The 19,729-nt window shown below is 42.9% G+C and overlaps 1 protein-coding gene across 5 annotated transcripts in view; it reads right to left on the reverse strand.

Annotated features, from left to right (window-relative positions):
* RIF1 (replication timing regulatory factor 1) overlaps window positions 1-19,729 on the reverse strand; it is a 442,844-nt gene that overhangs the window by 327,777 nt on the left and 95,338 nt on the right. For 3 of the 5 annotated variants that reach the window (XM_085645596.1, XM_085645592.1, XM_085645593.1), the window contains exons 7-17: window positions 19,492-19,584; window positions 19,250-19,388; window positions 18,872-19,023; window positions 16,021-16,138; window positions 15,248-15,421; window positions 14,851-14,961; window positions 9,997-10,059; window positions 8,340-8,440; window positions 6,226-6,312; window positions 5,749-5,787; window positions 808-881 (exon numbers count right to left, since the gene is read on the reverse strand). In XM_085645596.1, the coding sequence (XP_085501722.1) occupies window positions 808-881; window positions 5,749-5,787; window positions 6,226-6,312; window positions 8,340-8,440; window positions 9,997-10,059; window positions 14,851-14,961; window positions 15,248-15,421; window positions 16,021-16,138; window positions 18,872-19,023; window positions 19,250-19,388; window positions 19,492-19,584 (1,151 nt within the window). The remainder of the gene's footprint in view (window positions 1-807; window positions 882-5,748; window positions 5,788-6,225; window positions 6,313-8,339; window positions 8,441-9,996; window positions 10,060-14,850; window positions 14,962-15,247; window positions 15,422-16,020; window positions 16,139-18,871; window positions 19,024-19,249; window positions 19,389-19,491; window positions 19,585-19,729) is intronic. The other 2 variants (XM_085645595.1, XM_085645594.1) reach the window with 1 other exon arrangement.

Raw genomic sequence — 19,729 nt, forward strand, 5'->3', positions numbered from 1 at the left:
TAATAAATGTACTCTTACTTTTATAAAGCAAAGTACAGACTGGACAATCAATTAGTGTTATTTTTGCGCACCTGCAAATAGTGATTACTAGCCCACACCACCTCCCTTGAGTAAGCCTCAGACTGCTCTGCAACGCTACCCTCAGAGTCAGGCGCTACAATTGGGTGTTTGGTTCCCAGTGAAGGACAAATGTAGTCATGTTATTTGTGCAGGCCTCACAGATGCTGCCTCGTTTTACAACAGTTAGCCAACATGGACACCTGGAGTAGAAGAGCGAGCATCAGGTTTGCCCTGGTCATCAGTCAGATGCCAGCAGGTCAGGTTGGGGCACAAGATATACAAAATTTTCCACAGACAGTTTCTAGTCTCCTCAAGAACCGAGATTACATATCAATTGTATGGAGATGTTGGCCAGGTCCTTTACAGTCCACTGCTGGACCAAAGACTCCAGTCAGTCCGTTCAACAAGTTTTACTCGATGTGTACAACATAGTCATGTGTGCTCAAGATGGAAAACGTATCGGTGGTACAGTACATCCATCATCTGGGGGGCACCCGGTCCAAAGCTGATCATGCCCTCAAAACACCTTCATTTGCATTTCATTGTGGGTGTTGCGATAGCAACACAGGCGCCTGCTAAAGTTTAATTTTCCATTATCAGTAGTCCTCCAATACAAAACTGGTATTCTGTTTACAGTAGGGACAACAATCCAAAAGCTGTGCAGGGAGATGCATTGTTTTTAAACATTTCTCACATAGAACATGCTAGTGCGACAGGCTTACAAAATGCACAGAATAGAAAGCTTACCTTTCTTCCACTGCACACTGTTCCAAGACACCATTATGGAAAAGCAGCTGAATTATGAACAAAGCAGGCGTTCCCTAGGGAAAAAAATATACCAACTATTCAGTAATAATACGGGATAGAGTCTGAACGTAAAAACAAAAAAAATGCAGTTCTCATACAATGAATAGGTTACTTTTAGCATTCTGTTACTGCAAGGGGTCCCCACTTTTCACTGTAAAGAAAGTGAGATATCAACTACAGAGGAGAAACTGTGTATCAGATACAGAACAGAGCAAACACCCCTTAGGAAAACTGATTTTGCATAGCTCTGTTCCCACATATACCAATATGTCCGAACCTGGTTAAATACATTTTTTTAGACCTTCATCCCTTTAAATATTTTGAAGATTAGTTAAATGGAGTAGAAGTTAAACATTCTAAGAAGTCTACCTGGGTTGGAGAAAGGAGGGGTAAAGGGTGCAGAGCACTGACCAGGATACAGTTTGACGTGGCTCTGCCTTCAGGGCCAGAGAAAAACGGGTCAAGATGAGCAGCTGACTGCAAAAAATCCACACGGTAGTGAGAGCCACTGTGCTACTGCAGTACACCTGGGGAGTTTGCAAATGTTATTCATATTTTCTTGGATAAAGCAAAGGACCTCAAGCCCTCCCCAGATTAAAGATGGCAACCCACCCCCACACATATCAAGCTGAGGTGATGTAGCCCTACATCGTGATATGCTATGGTGAGAAAGGGGACTGGGAGACAGTCAGATGAAGATGGGCTTGCAGTCCATGGAGTTCAGGGGAATTAAGTGAAGTACAAGGGGAGGCCACAAGGCAGCACCAAACTGACACCCTGAAATGCATGGGGGCGGCCATGTGCAGAGTGCCAGCACAGGGGCAGCGCCCAATTCAATGGGGGAGATAAAGGTTGAAGAAAGGCTGCAGGCTCAGGCCAGACAAAGAAAACCCACAGCTGCTGAGATAAGTAGAGATGCTAGAGGATGTAGGGACATCGTTGGTCAGGGGCGTCAAGGCGCAGGAGCTTTGGGCGCAAAGGTGTCCTTAGGCATCAAAAAACAACTTACCAGGCAGGTCGATGTCAGGGGGAGTCTTCAAGTTAAGGCTGCCGGTGTAAAGGTGGAGTCTGGCAGGGCTCAGCTAGTGGATGTATGCACATAAGCGCTAGTGAACCTTCACAGAACCAGTGGGCAACTTGGACTTGGGCCGTGGGCGTTTGGTGCAGAGGTAGATCCAGAGGTGAGCTTGCAGTTCCTCAAGGCAGTAATTTTAAATTCTTTGTAGATGGTTTCTTCTGGACAGGTCTGCTGTCCACGGGAGATTTAGTGTCTTTATTAACGGCAGGCAGTCCTCCCCGGGTTTTGGAGGTCACTGGGCCTGCTGGACAAGTAGTCTTTTTGTGGTAGAGGCGAAAGGCAGCAGACAGGCCGGCAGGGCTGGAGTAGAGTCAGTCACAGTACTTTATCTCGAGCTAGAGCAGCTCTTCGGCGTCAGGGCTTCTTAGGTCATCGTAGATCTGATTTCAGGGTCTAGGGGAGCCAACTAAATACTAGATTTAGGAGCATTATAGAGGAGTAACAGGTAGGGCCCAATGGGTTCCTTACCTGGGGTGTCTACACCCACTATTATGCCACCCTACTGTGTGAGAGCAGCATAACCCTAGCCCTGATCGGTTAAGTCGTACCATCTTCAAGATGGTTGGCACTGAATGAGGTGTTTTCCTTCGCCTCCAGCACCTGTGGGTGGAGTTGGCCAAGGGGGTACACCTCCTATTCTTACTTAGTTTTCCCACCAGGTCTCCTGCCCAAAAGTGGGGACTGCCATCTGCTGCTAGCAGGAAAGGCATGGGTTGGATTACAAAGGCGGCAGGTCTTTGAAGCTTCCCTCTCGAGCACTGTGCCCATCCTGGGGGAGGAGGTGAGACCTCTGCCCAGGATGTGTTGTTTCTGGCCGCCGAGGCTCTCGACTCAGGGGTCCAGAAACATGTCTGGTGGTGGCAGGCTGCCTAAAGCCAGTCAGAGACTATGCCAGGGTTGTTAGATTTTCACAGGGGGCCTCTGTGGTGCCCTCTGGGTACATGGCTCAATAAATCTCACACTGGCATCAGTGGGGGTTTATTAAGAGGAGTTGTTTGGTACCAAATACTCCTGGGTTCATTGAAGCCATCATGGTGCTGGAGAACTGTTGTCAGTTACCAGCACATGTACTCCCCATGGCTTCCCTGGCACTTACAATATTAAGGAATAGGCCTAAATATTGTAAGGGTAGATCTGCTCATGCAGCTCACATCAGAGATATATTGCACCCTGCCTTAAGGCTTGTAAGGCCTGCTAGAGGGTTGACTTACCTATACTTTAGGCAGTGCTGGTTGGCATGGCACAACGCCTGTCGTTTTTCACTGCACCAGGGCATGCAAGCTGCAGTGACAGGTCTTGAGGAGTCCCTAGGGGCCCCTCTTCAGATCCTATGCCCTGGGTACCATTTACTAGTTACTTACAGGGGGCTGAAGTTGCCAATCTGGGTACAGTTTCAGGGAAGAAGCACTGGCACATGGAACCTGGTTGGCAGGGACATTGTGCGCTACAATTGAAACCATATCATTTTCAAGGCAAAAAGACGCATTTTCTCACAGAGTCGATGCCCATGCACAGCATTCCGAAGAGGAAGAGTCACTACCTCGTGGCTCAAAACGCTTATTTGAAGAAAAACTAACTGTAAACATCTGTACCAAACACGAGAGGGTAGAAGTATGCAAATTATGCGTATCTAAAGCCACACATGCCTCGAAAACCTATTCCGTAGTGTCAGGTGGAACTCAGTTAGGGTGAAGGGATCATGTTCTATTTTAACTGTAATATAAGCAGCTAGGGCTTCAATTGACTGTTCCCAAGTCAGATATCAGTACATCACCAACTCTCACATTTTAGGTCTTTGTCTGGCAATGTGTCCCAATGATGGAGACTGTTTGCAAACACTGGAGTAAACACTCTGAAGCTAACCCTAAACCTAGGCACCCCCTTTCAGGATATCAATGGCAACAGAGCTAAATGTTATCAAACCACATAGCGTTAAAAAAAAAATTTTTTAAACGGTTGGATTTCAGCCTCAAAAGGCTCTTGAATGTTTGGTTTTCAGTCCATAAAATTATAATCTTAACTGCTCTTTGTACTTGGATGTTAATAAAGGTCCTGTCTTATTTGGAGAGGTTACACTGGATGGACATGGAATTGTGGTGCTGTAGTGTGCTGTATTGAATTGTCCATTACTAGCCACCTCCTTGATTAAGCCCAGGCTGTTTGCCACTTGGGAGTTGTGTGTCAAAAGAGAGTAACTTAATTATCCAACAAGGGAAAAATAGTGGCCCTGGGACACCAGTGGCAACAGGATACTGCCCAGGAGCCCCTTATTGCTCCAGAACCCTCTCATAGTTGAGTTATCTGTCCTCGTTTATCATTCTAATTTGAAATCAACAAGATAGGTCAGAAGAGGTAAACTTTCATTGCAAAAACGTGGTGTAATATGCAGAAAAAAAAATACTAAGTCTTATTTCGGGCTTTCATCCTTTCAAGGTCAATAAAGTGGACAACACAGGTGTGCAATAGCAGCATCTTTCAATTACAATGCCAGGAAACTACTAAATCAGTGGAAGCATGTACCTATCATCACTTGCATCTAGGTGGACTGCCTTCAACTCAGCATATTTATGTATGTCATCTGTGCCTGGCTTCCATTTTCTCTATAGTCATACCTTTTATTTGCCAATCTGTTTTATCACCTCAGCAAGCCTGCCATCATTGGTAAAATTCACCCAGCAGGTCAGCTCCTTGAAGCATCCCAATTCAAAGGGTTGACCATCTTAAGAGTTCTCTATACAAGTGTCACACAATCTTAACTTTCCAAATTGTCCTCGCATCTCCACCCCGAGCTGGTAACCATCCCTCCATGAAACCGCAAAGTGTACCTGCACTGTACAAGTAATTTTTAACATAACATAACCATCACTAATCTCCCACAGCCTTGAAGAGCTAGTAAGCAGTATACTAGCCTTGAATATAGAGTGTATGCCAATTGCTAATTCTTTTAGCTCAAATTCCTGGTCTGGCACCTGCACCTTCTTCTGAAAGACCGGTACATGTACTTTGTATTCAACTGCTCTAAGAAAAGAAATCCTGCACTGGAGTAGGGAATGTTTTTTTTATGCTTGCTATGAATTCATGTTGATATTATGCATTGCTTCCTGACAACATAACCCCAAAAGGAAACAGACAGGAGACTTAACATGCACGCCATCTTCTCCAACATATCCAGTGAATGCGCCATTATTCACTTGTGAACAGACATTTTTACTATGAGGTAGTGACTGCAAAGATTGAATGAATTGCCCCTTGACCTTAAACGTCCAACTGCTAAAAACAACAAAGTAAGGCATTAGCAAGTAGAATGAAGTTTGTATGAAATTGTTGAAGGATACACATTCTGTACATTTCTCCCAGTAAATACAAACTTTTTTTTTTTTTTTTTTAATAAGAGAAATTGAGAAACCTTAACTAATTGAAAACTAGGAAGGAGTGCAATAGAATTCCCACAATGTTTTGCATTCCCAGAGATATATAAATATAAAACCCCAGTGTACAACAAAATAGTATTCCTTTTGTGGTCTTAAGATGATCAGTGTTGTGAACAGAACTAGATGGTCATAAGCACTCAAAGTAATGTAAATGGCGATTTTGTTGATAGTTTACAGTGAACACTTGGAAATCAGGGTTACTACTGAGAACGATTTGCTTAGTGGGAAATATTGCATTCTACTTGGGGAAAGCCTGACATAAACTGGACACCAAGCATATACACTGTACAAAACAAGCTACTTATAAAAGGGAAAAAGAAAATGACCAAAACTGTTAAGGTTTGCAACACTTTGAAACAAGAAACTCTTTACCTGGTATCTGGTTTGGGAGTGCCCCTCTTGCAGTGAAATCTGAGAAACAGAAAAAGGATCTACTGTGCAGTCGCACTAAGTTTAGGCAAAAATAGGAATATTGCAATATTTAAAAATTAAAAAGCTGCAATAGGTTTAAACAAATGCCAATCAAAAACAATGTTCAGCTTACAAACTGTGCTATTCATTAAGTCTCTTCAAGCCTTTGGTACCCTTAATCTTACTAGATTCATGGTGAAATTTATGGCATCAGAATAAATGTATAAATATGAAAAGATGGACTAAATAACAGATACTGCTGGTCTATCCCAGCCACTGTGTTTAAAATCAAGATTGCAAGCGAAGCTTAGACAAAGTTAGAATTCAATCAGGAACCCCCAATTTCCAAGGACTTTATTTTTTTTAATAGGCTTGTGTAGACTGACAACACAGTATTCAGTATTTTGTTCATTTAGGAAAATTAAAAAAGGCACTTACATGCAAAAGATCCATGTTGGCCATCTGATAGGCAGGCGACCCCAGAGCTTTCTGTGGCAGTCCTTTAATAGTGCTTTCAATAAGTGTCTGAAAAGTGGAGAATACATTTGTCATTTGGGAAGAAAACAATACAATCTGCAAAACAAGCAATTTTAGAAGCAGAGATGGGTAACCCATCTCCTCGCCCTGATCCACCACCTCACCCCACTCACATTTAGTTTTAAGTCATACATAATGGAGTCGCCATTTGTGCATTAAATTGAAAAATCTTCTGCTGTAGGGACTTTAGGTTAGGATAAAACTGCAATTAACCAAAGATGGTGCTCATGAACTTACAAGGAATGTTAAAGATGGTCAATGCAACAATAAACATGGTGCTATGAAAGCAAGCACTGTTTGTTACGCACGATCACCAAACGATAACCAGCATGGTTGATCCTACTAGAAGCCCTGCCATTTTCGGTCAGAGTTTTGGGCTCAACCACTTTGGCCCTGGAGGTAAGCCCAGTCCACTGTGTGTGCAGGTATCTAATCCCAAGTGCAACAGCAGCTTAACTAATGTTATAAATTATACTCCATTCTCACACTCTTGCAGTTAAGCAATCTAACAATGGAGTTGATGCCCATGCACACTATTACCAAAATAAGGTGTCCCCTTACCTCGTGACTCGAAAAACGTCAAAGAAAAACAAATTGCACACATCCTGACCCAACACTAGATGGCAGGAGTACGCAAAGAATGTGCATCTACAATCACACATGCCTCGAACAAGAGCAATCTCTTAATTCAAAAGGAATTTTTCAAACCCAGTCAATTTATAAATGTAATTAAATCATTTGAAGCAACAATTACCTTTCATAACCCAAATATTTTAAAAACAGAGTGGACTGAAACTAAAGCACAAATATAGCCTACTCTTGAGACAATACTGCCTGGGCAAAAACAAACGAAAAGACCGCTTACCATTATGAAGACGACAAACCAGAACGTTGATTTTGGTTAAAACATTAAAGAATAACCAAAAATATTGCCAATTACATTTAGAAATGTTCAAATTCTTGCTACTCGTCCTTTGAGTCCACTTTCTGTGCACAGCTTGCTGTCATGCAGCTTGAACATTTGTTACCCTTCAATTTATTCACATCTCCCAACTAAAGCGTCTTAAAATATAATTCCAGTCAATACTGCACATGCATTTAAGGTTAATAACCTCTTAACGCAGACCAAGGCAAGGCACAGCTCACTTTTGGAAACTGCCAATGACATTTTGGGGTGTCAGCCAGCCAAAATGTTGAAACCCGAAGCCCCTTGGAATGCGATTTGCAGCACTAGGCTCTTCCGAAATTAACTGTCATTCTAGATTTATTTGGCTAATGGAAGACTAACCATTTCGGTGGAGATTCCAACTGCACACAAGTGACACCGGATTGAATTGACCGGATATGATCAAAAAGTGGCTCACTTTGTACTTTCAAAATACAGTATTTACACCACAGCTCAGGGCTGGATTAGTTGGGTCAAATCCTCTACACTGTCTTTGAGGGGAGGAAAGAAAACGGTCTCAAAGCTCTGACCAGAAGTAAAATAAAGAAAACAAAAAACAGCATACTCAGGATTGATCTTGGAAAGAGGAAGCATGTTGCACAGCATTGGGGGTGTTAGGCGGGATCAGGGCCTGGAAGCAGAGCCGCGACAATCTTGGGCTCGCTTGCTATGCTAACCCTGGCTCTAGGCCTCTGCACGACTTAGAAGAAAGCCTCCAGATACATTAAAGGTTAAGATATGGAGTACATTTGTAGACATGGTTATTCTGGGTTCTCTGTAAAGTGCCGTCATATTTATGACCCGGTATGAGAAACAGATACATTTGACCTTTTGGGCAGATTCATGAAAGCTACATAAGCCAAAATGAACACACGATGCTTCCATCAGTACTTTTCATTTCTAGTAACTTCAAATTGTAGAAAACCAAAGCAATTTTAATGGATGGCCAATTAAAGTCCAAGCAGTAACTTTGTGAAGTTGAGATGGCGCAGTAATTGGATGGAGAAAGAGAAAATATGCTTCCATCTCCTTCGATTTGTTTTTCAAAGCACACGAATATACAACTTACTAGTGCTTTCTGTGCAGGAAGAACGTCAGCTGTGACAATGTTTTTTAAGGCTTGCAACAAGAGGGGCAAAACATCGGAGCCTTGTCGGTCTCGCTTATTACCTGCAAAAAAGGAAGAAAATGTTTAATGTAATCAGCTTTCCATCAATGCCATTATGTTAGTCATAAAGACACTATTTCCGGTTAGATACAGGTAACTATGAAAAGCAATCTCTCTTCATAACAAACGTTTTACACACCACTTTTTGGAGGCTATATATACACACACACACATACATATACACACACAATCTCCTCCAAACGGCTCATTTTCTCGGCAGTCGGCACTCTAAGACAGTGCGCTGTGGAGACGGCAGAGCCCAGCCGTAATTAAATCTGCAGCGGTATTCCTTACGGAAAGATTCCACACGCACTCACGGTAGATGTTTACATAGCTCTCGTTTTATTTGGCAGCAATATTCCCGGCAAGAAACAACCCTACACGTTTCAGTCTGTACTCGGACCTTTCTCACGGGTAACCAGTGCTAGCCTTGACGCCAGTATGTCATATCAAGTTAACATTACATCACTTCCTGGTTTCCTAGCGCTTGGCATTCTGGTTGTAGTAAATTTTTTAGTGCAATTTTTGTGACAATAAATGTGAATAATATAAATTAAACAAAATAAATGTGACTGTGAAATAAAACCCTTCTATATTTTTCATAATTCATTGTTTTTACCTTTCTAGACAAATCACGGTTATATTTACTATCGGTTATCTTGCACAAATAATACCGCCCTCTTGTGGGCCAATAGTTGAACCTTCGCATTCTGTATATAGGTTATTGCCCCCAGCTTTCCAAATTTGTGTGCTCACATTACTTCACACTATTACATCGTGCCTTCCAGTGGGCCATCATATCGCCTCCTCTTGATATTGGTAATTTAACAATAGTGAGTCACGTTCTACTTTATAAGTGATAGTCAATTAAAATGATGCTAACTTCCTGCAATCTAGAAGATTACATTATATCATGTATAGAGAATACATTTTTCTCAACCATCATGCTTTCTGTGACACAGCCTACTATAGGAAAATATGAATGAAATCCAGGGCAGCAGCAACGTGCTTGCAACCGATTCCCTTGAAATAGCCTTTAACTGCCATCTGAGGTAACGCTTTGTAAATGTAATTCATAGGCGCTTTCCTCTGAACATCTGCAGTGGCTGCCTTACTACTTGCTGAATTAGTTCTGGACGCACAGCGAAGGGTCAGTCGTCTTTGATTGCACGTAGAAGTATGGGACACTACTTGTCTTACCATTTTGAAAAAGCCCAGAAGAGAAACCATCTTAATGCAAAACTTCTGCCAGTGCAGGTACAGAAAACAAAACTAGACACCTGTGCACATACAAGAAAAACATTTTTTTCCCCAAAAACACATTTAAAAAAAAGGTTACAATCGGGTGAAATGATCCAACATGCCAGCCATTTTGTATATGTAGCTGTTATTACACTTGCAGTTTAAATCTCCCTGAATCTCCAAGGAGATCAGCAGACTTAAAGCTTTGGATGTAATAAAAAAAAAAGCAGACTATAAACTTTGGTTTTCAAAAATAACAGAACGTCTAGAATTAAGAGGTGAAGAGAAACTTGTAGGTAACCTGGAGAGTTCTTACCAGCCTCAATGGTTGCTTTCACAAGGCTGATCATATCCTTCCAAATCAGCTGCACAATGGCATCTGTGAAGAAGATCATACATATTGATGTCAATACACAGGCATATATATTCTGCAAAAAAATCACTTTGAATATTAATAGCCATATGTGGGAATTGGCTCATTTCAGTTCGCCTCAGCCAGGCAGAACCTACCATTACAGTCAGGGGGTGTGCGATTACACTTCCAGTATAACCTGCGCTCACCCTTTGGTAGCTTGGCACTGAACACTCAGGCTGATCACAGAGGCAATGTGTAAAGCATTGGCACAGCACTCACATATATATATATATACACGGAACTTCACAAAAGACTATCACACGGTGTATGTAAATAAAGTTTGCATTCACCACATGTTAACTAATACAACATAATCATCATGCAGGACATTCAGAAATATCACCAGCAGAACTAGGCCCAACCTGATTAAAATGACATCAGTAATATGCACACTTGGGAAAGATCCCATTTAACATGCACCCTTATGCGTGCTAAACGTTGTCAGAGCGAGGCCCACCCTTTCAAATATTCTAATTTAACACCACACAGTTATAGGGTGCACCTTAGATCAAAACGATTTCAGGAATGTGTACACAGAAAATTTCAATTTGTTTAAGCAGCACCATGGGCCAAGGCCATACGGGTAAAAACAAATCAAACATAGTATTCTTTTGGCAAGGAATCCACGTGTAAAGAAACACTGCCATGCGGTGCAATTGCATCACAAGCAGTCGTTCCCATTCACTCACCACCGTAATACGGTGCAACTGAAAACCGGCAGGCGAGTTGATAAAGCACATGCAGACCCAAATCCTACTCCGCACTCCAGCGGACCCAGACTACACCCACAGTCTAGAGAGAAAGAGAACCTTCTCCCCGATACTAAGCCAATTGTGGCCGGAGTCACACTTAGTCAGGGTCCCAGGGAAGAAGGTGGACGTAAGCGCACGACTCATAAGGCAGCAGTCGACAAATGGGGATTTTGTCACTTCAAGAAGTTCACCTACGGTATGTAGAGCAGATGCAGGCTGCGGGCAATAGTCGTTCAATCAAAGGATTCCGCCGAATGCATTCTGGCACCATCCTAGTTCTGCGAAGCATTGGGGGGCGGAGGGGCCCTTGCAGTATCTTGAACCTGCTTCTGACCGCCCTGTGAAGTGTTCTTTAGCCCAGTCAATTACTCTGACCAGCCAGGCCTGATCCGGGCAATACTACATGGCAACACTAAATCGGACCAGGTGAAGACATGGCAGTTGATCTGCTGTACTGAGGGCACAAGAAGAAGCAATTGATAAATGGGGGATGAAGCACGGAAATCTCTCGGAAGAAAAAGGCACCCCGTAAGACATGTTGATCAAAGTATCGCCCAGCCAACCTGGAACACTAACCCTCTCTTCCACGTCTCCCTGGAAATGAGGTACAGTGTCTGGTAACAGACCGTTCCGGTCACACAATGCAGAGTTGCAAACTCGTTTCCTCCCTGGAAATGAAGCACAAAGTCTGGTGCGCGTTGAGCTGGGTAGCACCAGACAATTCGGTCACACACAACGAAGAGTTGCACTTCCGTACCTCCCTGGAAATGAGGCACAAGGTCTTGTGCACGTTGAATGAGTCGCCCAGACAATTCCGGTCAACTACGCAATCGCACGCTCAGCAGTCCTGCCTATTGTAGAATAAGGTGCCATCACCTCAGAGGGTCGTAACAGGAGAATCAGACATCACAGGCAATGAGCACGCAGTTGGAGTGTTACTCTAGAGAGATGCGGCACAATCGACATAGCAGGGCATGCAAGGACACACATCCGGTGTATCCACTTACCTCCAACAAGACACTTCTGCGTGTTGAGGTCCCACGATGCAGCGGCCACACTCCGATGCGGGTAGTACTTTTGGGGCTCCGCACCAGCCAATCCTGTCTCCAGGCACAATACTACATTCACGCCCACACGGTGCTACCAGTTTGGATCCAGCAGACGATGTGGGCACTTAAGAGGGCACCGCTCTCCAGGGGGTCACTGGTAGATGGGGTGGGTACCCCGTGGGAGGTCTTTGATGTCCCCCAGACCTCCACAAGAGAACAGGGGGCAATCCAACAGGCCCTCGGAGAGCACACTTCAAGGTGCCACACAGCAGCAGGTAGTCAGCCCAGGCCAGCCACTATCCAGGACGGATGCACGGTCGCATCCAATGGCTGTAATTCTCCTTATGCACAACAGATTCCTCTGGCAGTATGCAATACGCAGTTCCAGGATGTCTGGTCCCACATTGTCGCAAGTGTATCCCTGCTCAAGTATGACAACAGTAGTTATACTGTAGTGTGCCTTTGAAGGTGAGGTGGGTCAGAGGGTTCTCTTCAACCCACAGATATTTACCTTAAGTTCCAGTTCTGTCTGCCATGGGGCCGTGGAATGCAGAGCATCTTAAGTGAGGCCATAATCAGGCTCCTAGAAGCCAAGTGTCAAAACCTCTTCCTCGATTCTATCCAGCCAGCCCTCAAACACCAGAAGTCTGTCATTCCTGTTGCATGCCCAATGTTTATAGCTGTCTCTGGGGAATGCACAGATGTGCTCCCCCAGCCTGGACTAGAGTCAAACTAAAAGGCACACAGTTTTAGAGTGGAGAAATAAATGCCCACTTTCTAGAAGAAGCATTTCTGAGCTATCAATGACAAATCCCTCTACCACAGTAGAGGGTCTGTTATTGTGAATCTAATGGCAGGTAACATTATGAGCTGTGTTACATCTGTACTAGGTCCCTTTAAGTGCATGTGCCAGTCAATCTGTATGGCAGCATGCGCTGTGTTATGTTTCACATTACGTTCTTTATTCTCTATTGGAATGTAGTATGTTGGTTCCAGTGGAAGTTCAGTTGTACTGGAGGCTTTCATCTGGAAACAACATACTGCCGTGCTGAGTTTAATAAACCTTATGAAGATATACTGGATTACAGAGTTTCAATAAGCTGCTCCACTGTAAGCCACTATTGCAGCTTTAAGTAATCTCACCCATTCACCCATGTTAACCAATGGGAAGAGCAAACCTCATAGGCAGTGAACACGTGGGTATACTTCACAACTTGGGCACAGAACACACATGTACCTGCCCTGCCTTTCACCTACCACTTGCTTCACCCCTTAATACTTTCTCCAGGGGCGCTCTAATGGTAGTGAAAGGTCCCCTCAGGATTGGCCAGTGGTTTAGAAAGGACAATCTGAGCATAAGATAAACTGCGCACATAGCCCTGCAAGTTAAGAGACTGAGCTCTTGAGGCGGAAGCCGAGAGCAAGAGAAACGCTACTTGTTAAGATTACTTGAATTTGTGTTTGTGTGAATACTGAGATTGCTGCAACTTTTAAAGACCCCAAGGACGCAGTCTGCTAAATCCGCACTAAGCAGCCTACACTGGCTTCCAGTAAAACCGAGAGTGGCTTTTAAGGCACTATGTATCGCGCACCGAGCTTTCTGGAAGTCAGGTCCAGCGCTCATTAACAAATTGGTTACTCAATACCATCCCAACAGAACCCTTCGGTCTACGGAGGCCTTCCTGGCCGTAGTCCCGAGAGTAAGGAGAGCCAGGACCGGAGGAAGGTAGTTTTCCTTAAATGCCGCAAAGATGTGGAACACACTCCCGCTACAAATCAGGTCCAATTCTAACCTACTCTCATTCCGTAAACAACTGAAGACCTATCTATTTGCCAGGCCCACCTAAATCTTATTCTCTGTTACCCCCCTAGCTCTGTTCTCTGCACTCTAGCGCTTGGACGCCCTTGGGCAGCAATCGCGCTTTACAAATTACAATACAATACATGGCAGGCTTGGCACATTTTTAAAACCATCATAGGTGCAAGCGCGCACACACAGGTCTGCAGTGGCACACTGGAGACAGGTTTAAAAATATCAGGTAAGCACCACTTCCTAACATGTAGGAAGGGCTCACGCACTTTGACACTGCATTTACATTGCAATGTGTCCAGAGCCTCAAGATCACTAAAAGAGAATCAGCAAAACCTCGGAGGAAAAAGCAAAACATTTAGGGAAACACTACCAAAAGTGTGTAAGGTCTAACGGCATAATACAGAAAATACAAACCTCGGAGAAGCTGCATCTTATTACTGAAGGTGCCCAAGACCCTTTTAGTATTACTCAATTAGTGTCTGCTCCACAAGGATGCCTTACTATGAATGATAGAACCCTTTGTATGCTTGATAGTACAGAAGCACAGGAATGAACGGTGCACACATTTAGTTCTCTTGGCAGAGGTATGTTGGGATAGGCCCGCTTGAGTGCAAGTTAGATGAGCTTCACAGTACTGTCACGTTCAAAATGCAACCAAATGACAAGAGAGCCTCTGTACAGATGCAGACAGTAGCAGAAGCACATAAAGCCACATCTTGAGGGAGTGTGTAGTCTCAGGCGGTTTCCTTCCCTTACAGGGCCGGTAGTCTTCATGCATTGACCCAAACTAGCAAGCACACCAGCGTAAACTGGGGGACATGCACCTCTAATAATGCAACAAAATTTGTTATGCTGTGGCTTACCATACTTCGAACTGACCATTGCTGTAGTACAGCAGCCTAATTTCAGCTGGTTGCTCTTGTACCCAAAGATCACCCTTCAGTCGCTTGGTGGAGTCCTACGTTGGTGAATCATACAATCCAAACCCCGTATCTCCCTACCCCAGCTTCTGCAATGAAACTCTGGTTCTGAGGAGCCACTATGTTCGAATTTTAGTGGCTGGGATTTACAACACCCATCAAGAGACTTTAATTTCGCCAACCCTTTCAAAGCAAAACCTAAAGAACATCACCTTCCTTACCTGAAGCATCTTTCCCGACAGCTATGAAGCCATCCTGAACAGCATTCAGGAGTGTGCTGGCGTGCTTGCAGAAAAATGAAGCGCTACTAATCAATGGGTGCAGCAGAGGCTCTAGACAAACAAAAGGTATATAATTTAGGTAGTTCTTCAAATAATCCCTTTCGGTTTGCAGTATTCCAAGCAGTCACAACAAATATTAGTCACACAACTACAGAACGGCGGAAACACGAGAGGCACGGAAAAACAAACTCTAAATAGATGCACAAATAATCAAAAAAGCAAAACGCCAGCATCATGGCAGCCAAACTTCATCCTAATGAATGTAAATAAACTCAAAGGCAACCAAAACAATTATTAACAGACAATATTTTCAGACGTGAAGAGGAAAGCTACTTACCTAAACCAAGTACTAGATTATTTTTCTTGGCAAATGGTACAACCTCTGGTCCCAACAAGAAATGGACCAACATTTCAAGCCCCAAAAGCTGAACAGATGTTAGTGCCGGTGATGAAAGACTGCTAGAATTTAAGTTCATCTTGGGTGTTGCAGGGCTTCCAAATGGGAAGGGTCCTGAGGAGAAAAAGAAATCTCTAAATTTACATTCTTAGTTTTGCTGGAAACATCTGGAAAGTAAGTAGTAAGAAATTTACTATTGGTAGAAGTGACCTCACTTTAGGCACTTGACTTTCCAGGGGGAGCAAAGTCAAGCAATAAAGACCACATATATGAGTGAGTTAGGGGATGGATAATAAAAGTTAACAGCAAGAAATAAAATCAGTGTCCAACTTGACTAGGTCTTAAGAAAAAGGGGTTAAAAAAAAAAATGACACAAAGAACCCCAAACCGCGCTACAATCTTGAGGGCAGGGTTATGGCCCCAAACGTTTTTGTGTGGTTATAAGGCTGATTATTGGATAGAGGTGGCAGACAAAATTATACCTTGCTTGATACACCTCACATTTCCCTTCAGTAGCTCTCGTCAATGGTTGGCCAACTTAATGCACTAAAGGCAATAAAGCAGCATCTTTTAAGTTACTAGCTATTAACCCCGGAAACCATAAATATGGGTTTACACCCAGTTACGTGGATGGTGCAATACATGCCCACAGATGTACCCGCTCACCCAGCACAGCGCTATTCGGCAAGATTATCTACAGGAGCTTTGTGTACCTGCTTTCATCCCAGTCTGATTTAGACTCTGGTTAGCTGATCCTCGTGCAGGAGGTACAGGAGTAGACGAGGAAGAAGCATCCACACTTAGAGTGTTTTGAATTAGTGGAGCACACACCTAAAAGATAAGATACAATGTTAAAAAACAAGCAGAATGCATTTAGTAGCGTCTTAATGGATAATGTAAAGAGTTACAGCTATTTAAGGCAAGCTATTAAACGAGTTTGGCTTACAGAACCGAGAAACATCACTAGACGGCAACTAGTACCATTAGCATTGAACTGATATCAAACAAAAACCTGCATCTCTTTTTCTCGTCATAATACACAGAGTAGTCAAGCCTTTCAGGTGTCTGTAGTATCTCCAGAGGGCTTGTATCAGGGGTCGAGGGTGCGTAGGAGGATACCATTTCTGCACATTTCTCAGACTCTACTGAGGAGTAAGCCATAACTGATCTAGTCTGTCCACCCACAGGAAATTCAGGAGGCCATTTGTACACGTCATAACCAATCTGGGACACGTTCTATATGGCGAGAATAAACTCAGAGGGGTTAAAAATCAATCAATGTGCCGAGAAGGGCTGTTTACACATGTTAGCTAAATAGCTATGTTGTTACAAGCTGGGTTTCGGCCCATTTCTGAATGCAAATTGGAGTGCAAAAGGGTATGCCAACTTGTTTATAGTGCAACTAAATCGCCGACTCGCTTTTGCACTAGTTGACCACGTGGTAACATTCAAATGAATGGTACAGTTTGAAAACTCGACTTTACTTAATTTGCATAAGCAAAAAGGCCTGGCTATGTGTTCAGATTTTATTCATTTTAAACAATTTGAGCAAATACGAGACTGACCGTAACAAACCACTTTCAACATTAAAATACAGAACTACACAACTCGTGCAACCACAGCAAAGCAAAATTTCATTATAAAAAAAAAGCAAACAAAGAATGTTGGTAATTGAGAGAGAAAACGTGTTTCTCAAATGCAAATATGCCAGAACCACGTGACATTTTGGGGCAACTGAATTGTGGAAAACAGCTAACATGCCAAAAGGAAGATCTTGGAAGTCTAGTGAGAAGAACTTGGGTCTTCAGAAGAGCAAACAGTGTAAAACCGTAAGCCACCTGAAAGGGTCATTTATTTGTATTTATTTTTAACTTCGAAGTCTGATATTCCGGTCATTGCATGCACTCTCACCCCAAATGCATTTGGCAATCCCTAATGGTGCATTTATTAGGTAAGGCCACTGTAAAAATGCGCAGAAACTGCACAAGTGGCATAGAAGTCACATTTCAGACGTGGCTGCAGAGCAGATTTGCACCACCGAGATGAAAAACTAAAACATGACACTAGGGTTGGTTGCTGTAGGCCAGAAGGTAACAGTAAGCCTAGGTTAAGTTAAGTCTTAGCATGGTTAAATAACTACTTCACACATTATCCAAGTCATCTCGAAGTGATGATTTGGAAACCACATAAGGACTTGGCGCATAGCGCTTACGTCATAACACTTATGCCAAAAATGTAGCTGGCGTGCCTCTGCAATAAATTCAAAAATGATATTTACAGCAGAATATGAGCATGCTTACTATTTGCAGAGGCCTCTTTTGAGGATGCCCACACAAAGGGTTGCTCTTTCAGGTAAGTGATGGCACCAAGACACGCTCAAAGCCTCCAATCACCAATCTGTGGCTCAATGCGTTTCAAACTTTCGTTATTTGTCAAGAGCCTTGCATGTAAAAACACAGCAACCATAATGTGGAACCCCTTTGCATTTTATTCTATTTCCCGCCCCAGTAGGCGTGTCTTTTTTGAAGAGAAGCATTCTGGTAATTGCAGTGTTCACACACAAAGATTAAGTCCCAGTGGATAATGCTGTATTTAAAATAGAATGCAAATTCAATTCCCAAGTGGGTTCATGTAAAGCTGAGACATTGCCTGCTGCCAATTCTTGCACACTTACTCACTGGCCCTTTTGTTCCCATCTGGTACTCGGACCTCCGAGCACCCATGATCCGCTATTCGTCCTCGCGACTTGGAGAAAGCCGCTACTATCCATCAACTAAAGTTTGAAACGCATTGAGCCATCGATTGATGATTGGAGGCATTGAGCGAGTCTTGGTGCCATCACTTACCTGAAAGCCTTCGTGTGGGCATCTGAACTTTATTGCCATATATATTAATATATCCTCACCTCTGTCAGAGAACGGAGACACAATCCCCTTTACAGCGTCTTTTATTCAAATAAACAGCAATCCGGAACCAATACGTGCACTTGGGCCAAACGCGTTTTGAACTCTCATAGTTCATGGACACGGGCCATAATGGGCACACCCAAGCTGCCGCGCTTTTCAAGCCTCACATTTGCATACTTTCAATTAAGCTAAGCTCCAGTGAGAGTCATAATGGTTTCCTTAGTAATGCAATGTGGGATCAAGAGCTCACAGCATTTTGCTAAAATTCATAAATCCTGAAAAAGGTAATTCTAGTGTCCAACCATAAAACGCAATGCAGACACGAGCGGTCCGAGGACCAGAGAATTGGAGCCCTTGTTGGAACCTCCAGCAATTTTTATTTTAGAGAGACAATCTGGACAGCGCGTTTTAGGGTTGGACACAAGAATTAACCATTTCAGGATTTATTAATTTTATATTATAGTGCCTTGGAGCTTGTTTTATCAGCATATGTTGCACTATATAAATACAGAATTATGACACAACATAACTGCTTCAGAGCTAGTTAACTTCCCACCATACAGTAGAAGTACTTAATATTTTGCTTACAGAACTGTATGCAATAGTAAATAAGGCAACACCGACGCTGAAGATACTAAAGTTAAGTAGTATTTGTTACCTGTTCAAAGTTAGCTGAAAGCTGAGGGCCAAGTCTCATCAACAGATACCACCAAACCTCCAGTTTGGTCAGTGCCAATGCCTCAGTCCTCACATGGATGGAACACAATGGCTGCATCAAGAGCTTCAGTCTTTTTGTGCTAGACAGTATATCTTCAACAGAAGAAGAAAACAGCATTAAACAAACACTCAATGACTATACTGGTATTTCATAAATAAAGGCATGCAGTTAATTTAACATAAACCCAAAAGAGTGCTTGATACAGACAAGATCACACTTTCATAATCATACAAATACAGTAAATCTTTTAAAAGTGCAAAATAGAAACAGTCATGTTTTACAAATCTGAACCTGAAATTTAATAGGGGCTGAACCAACCTGGATTTAGAGCAAAGTTATCTATTAGACTCTTCCATGCAATGAAGGCAATTTTCTTTATTACAGGTGATCCACTGCGAAATCCAAGTTCTTCTAACTGCAACAGAGAGTTGATAAAACTACCGCTACGATGGAGTGTCTGGAAATTGAATAAAGAGAAGAAAAGGAATTTCAGAAAACGAACCGGGTGTAGCAAAAAACAAAACAATAAATAAATCAAGATGGGCATCATCACCCTTTACCTTTCCCAGTAGCTTTACAAACAAAGGCCACAACTTCAAAACATAGGTTTCATTTTTAGATGAGAACAACCTCTGAAGTTCAGATATGATTTTCTGTGGCAACAAACAGAAGAGAGGAAACAAAGTCAAACAGTTAATGGTCTGGTAGGAAATAGTGCAGAACAGCCTGAACAATTGTTACAAAAGGACATCTAACACCACCACAAGGGAATTGCATGTTAGAAGATTACCATCACGT

Source organism: Triturus cristatus, chromosome 3_1 (genome assembly GCF_964204655.1).
Source record: "Triturus cristatus chromosome 3_1, aTriCri1.1, whole genome shotgun sequence".
Taxonomy (NCBI): domain Eukaryota; kingdom Metazoa; phylum Chordata; class Amphibia; order Caudata; family Salamandridae; genus Triturus; species Triturus cristatus.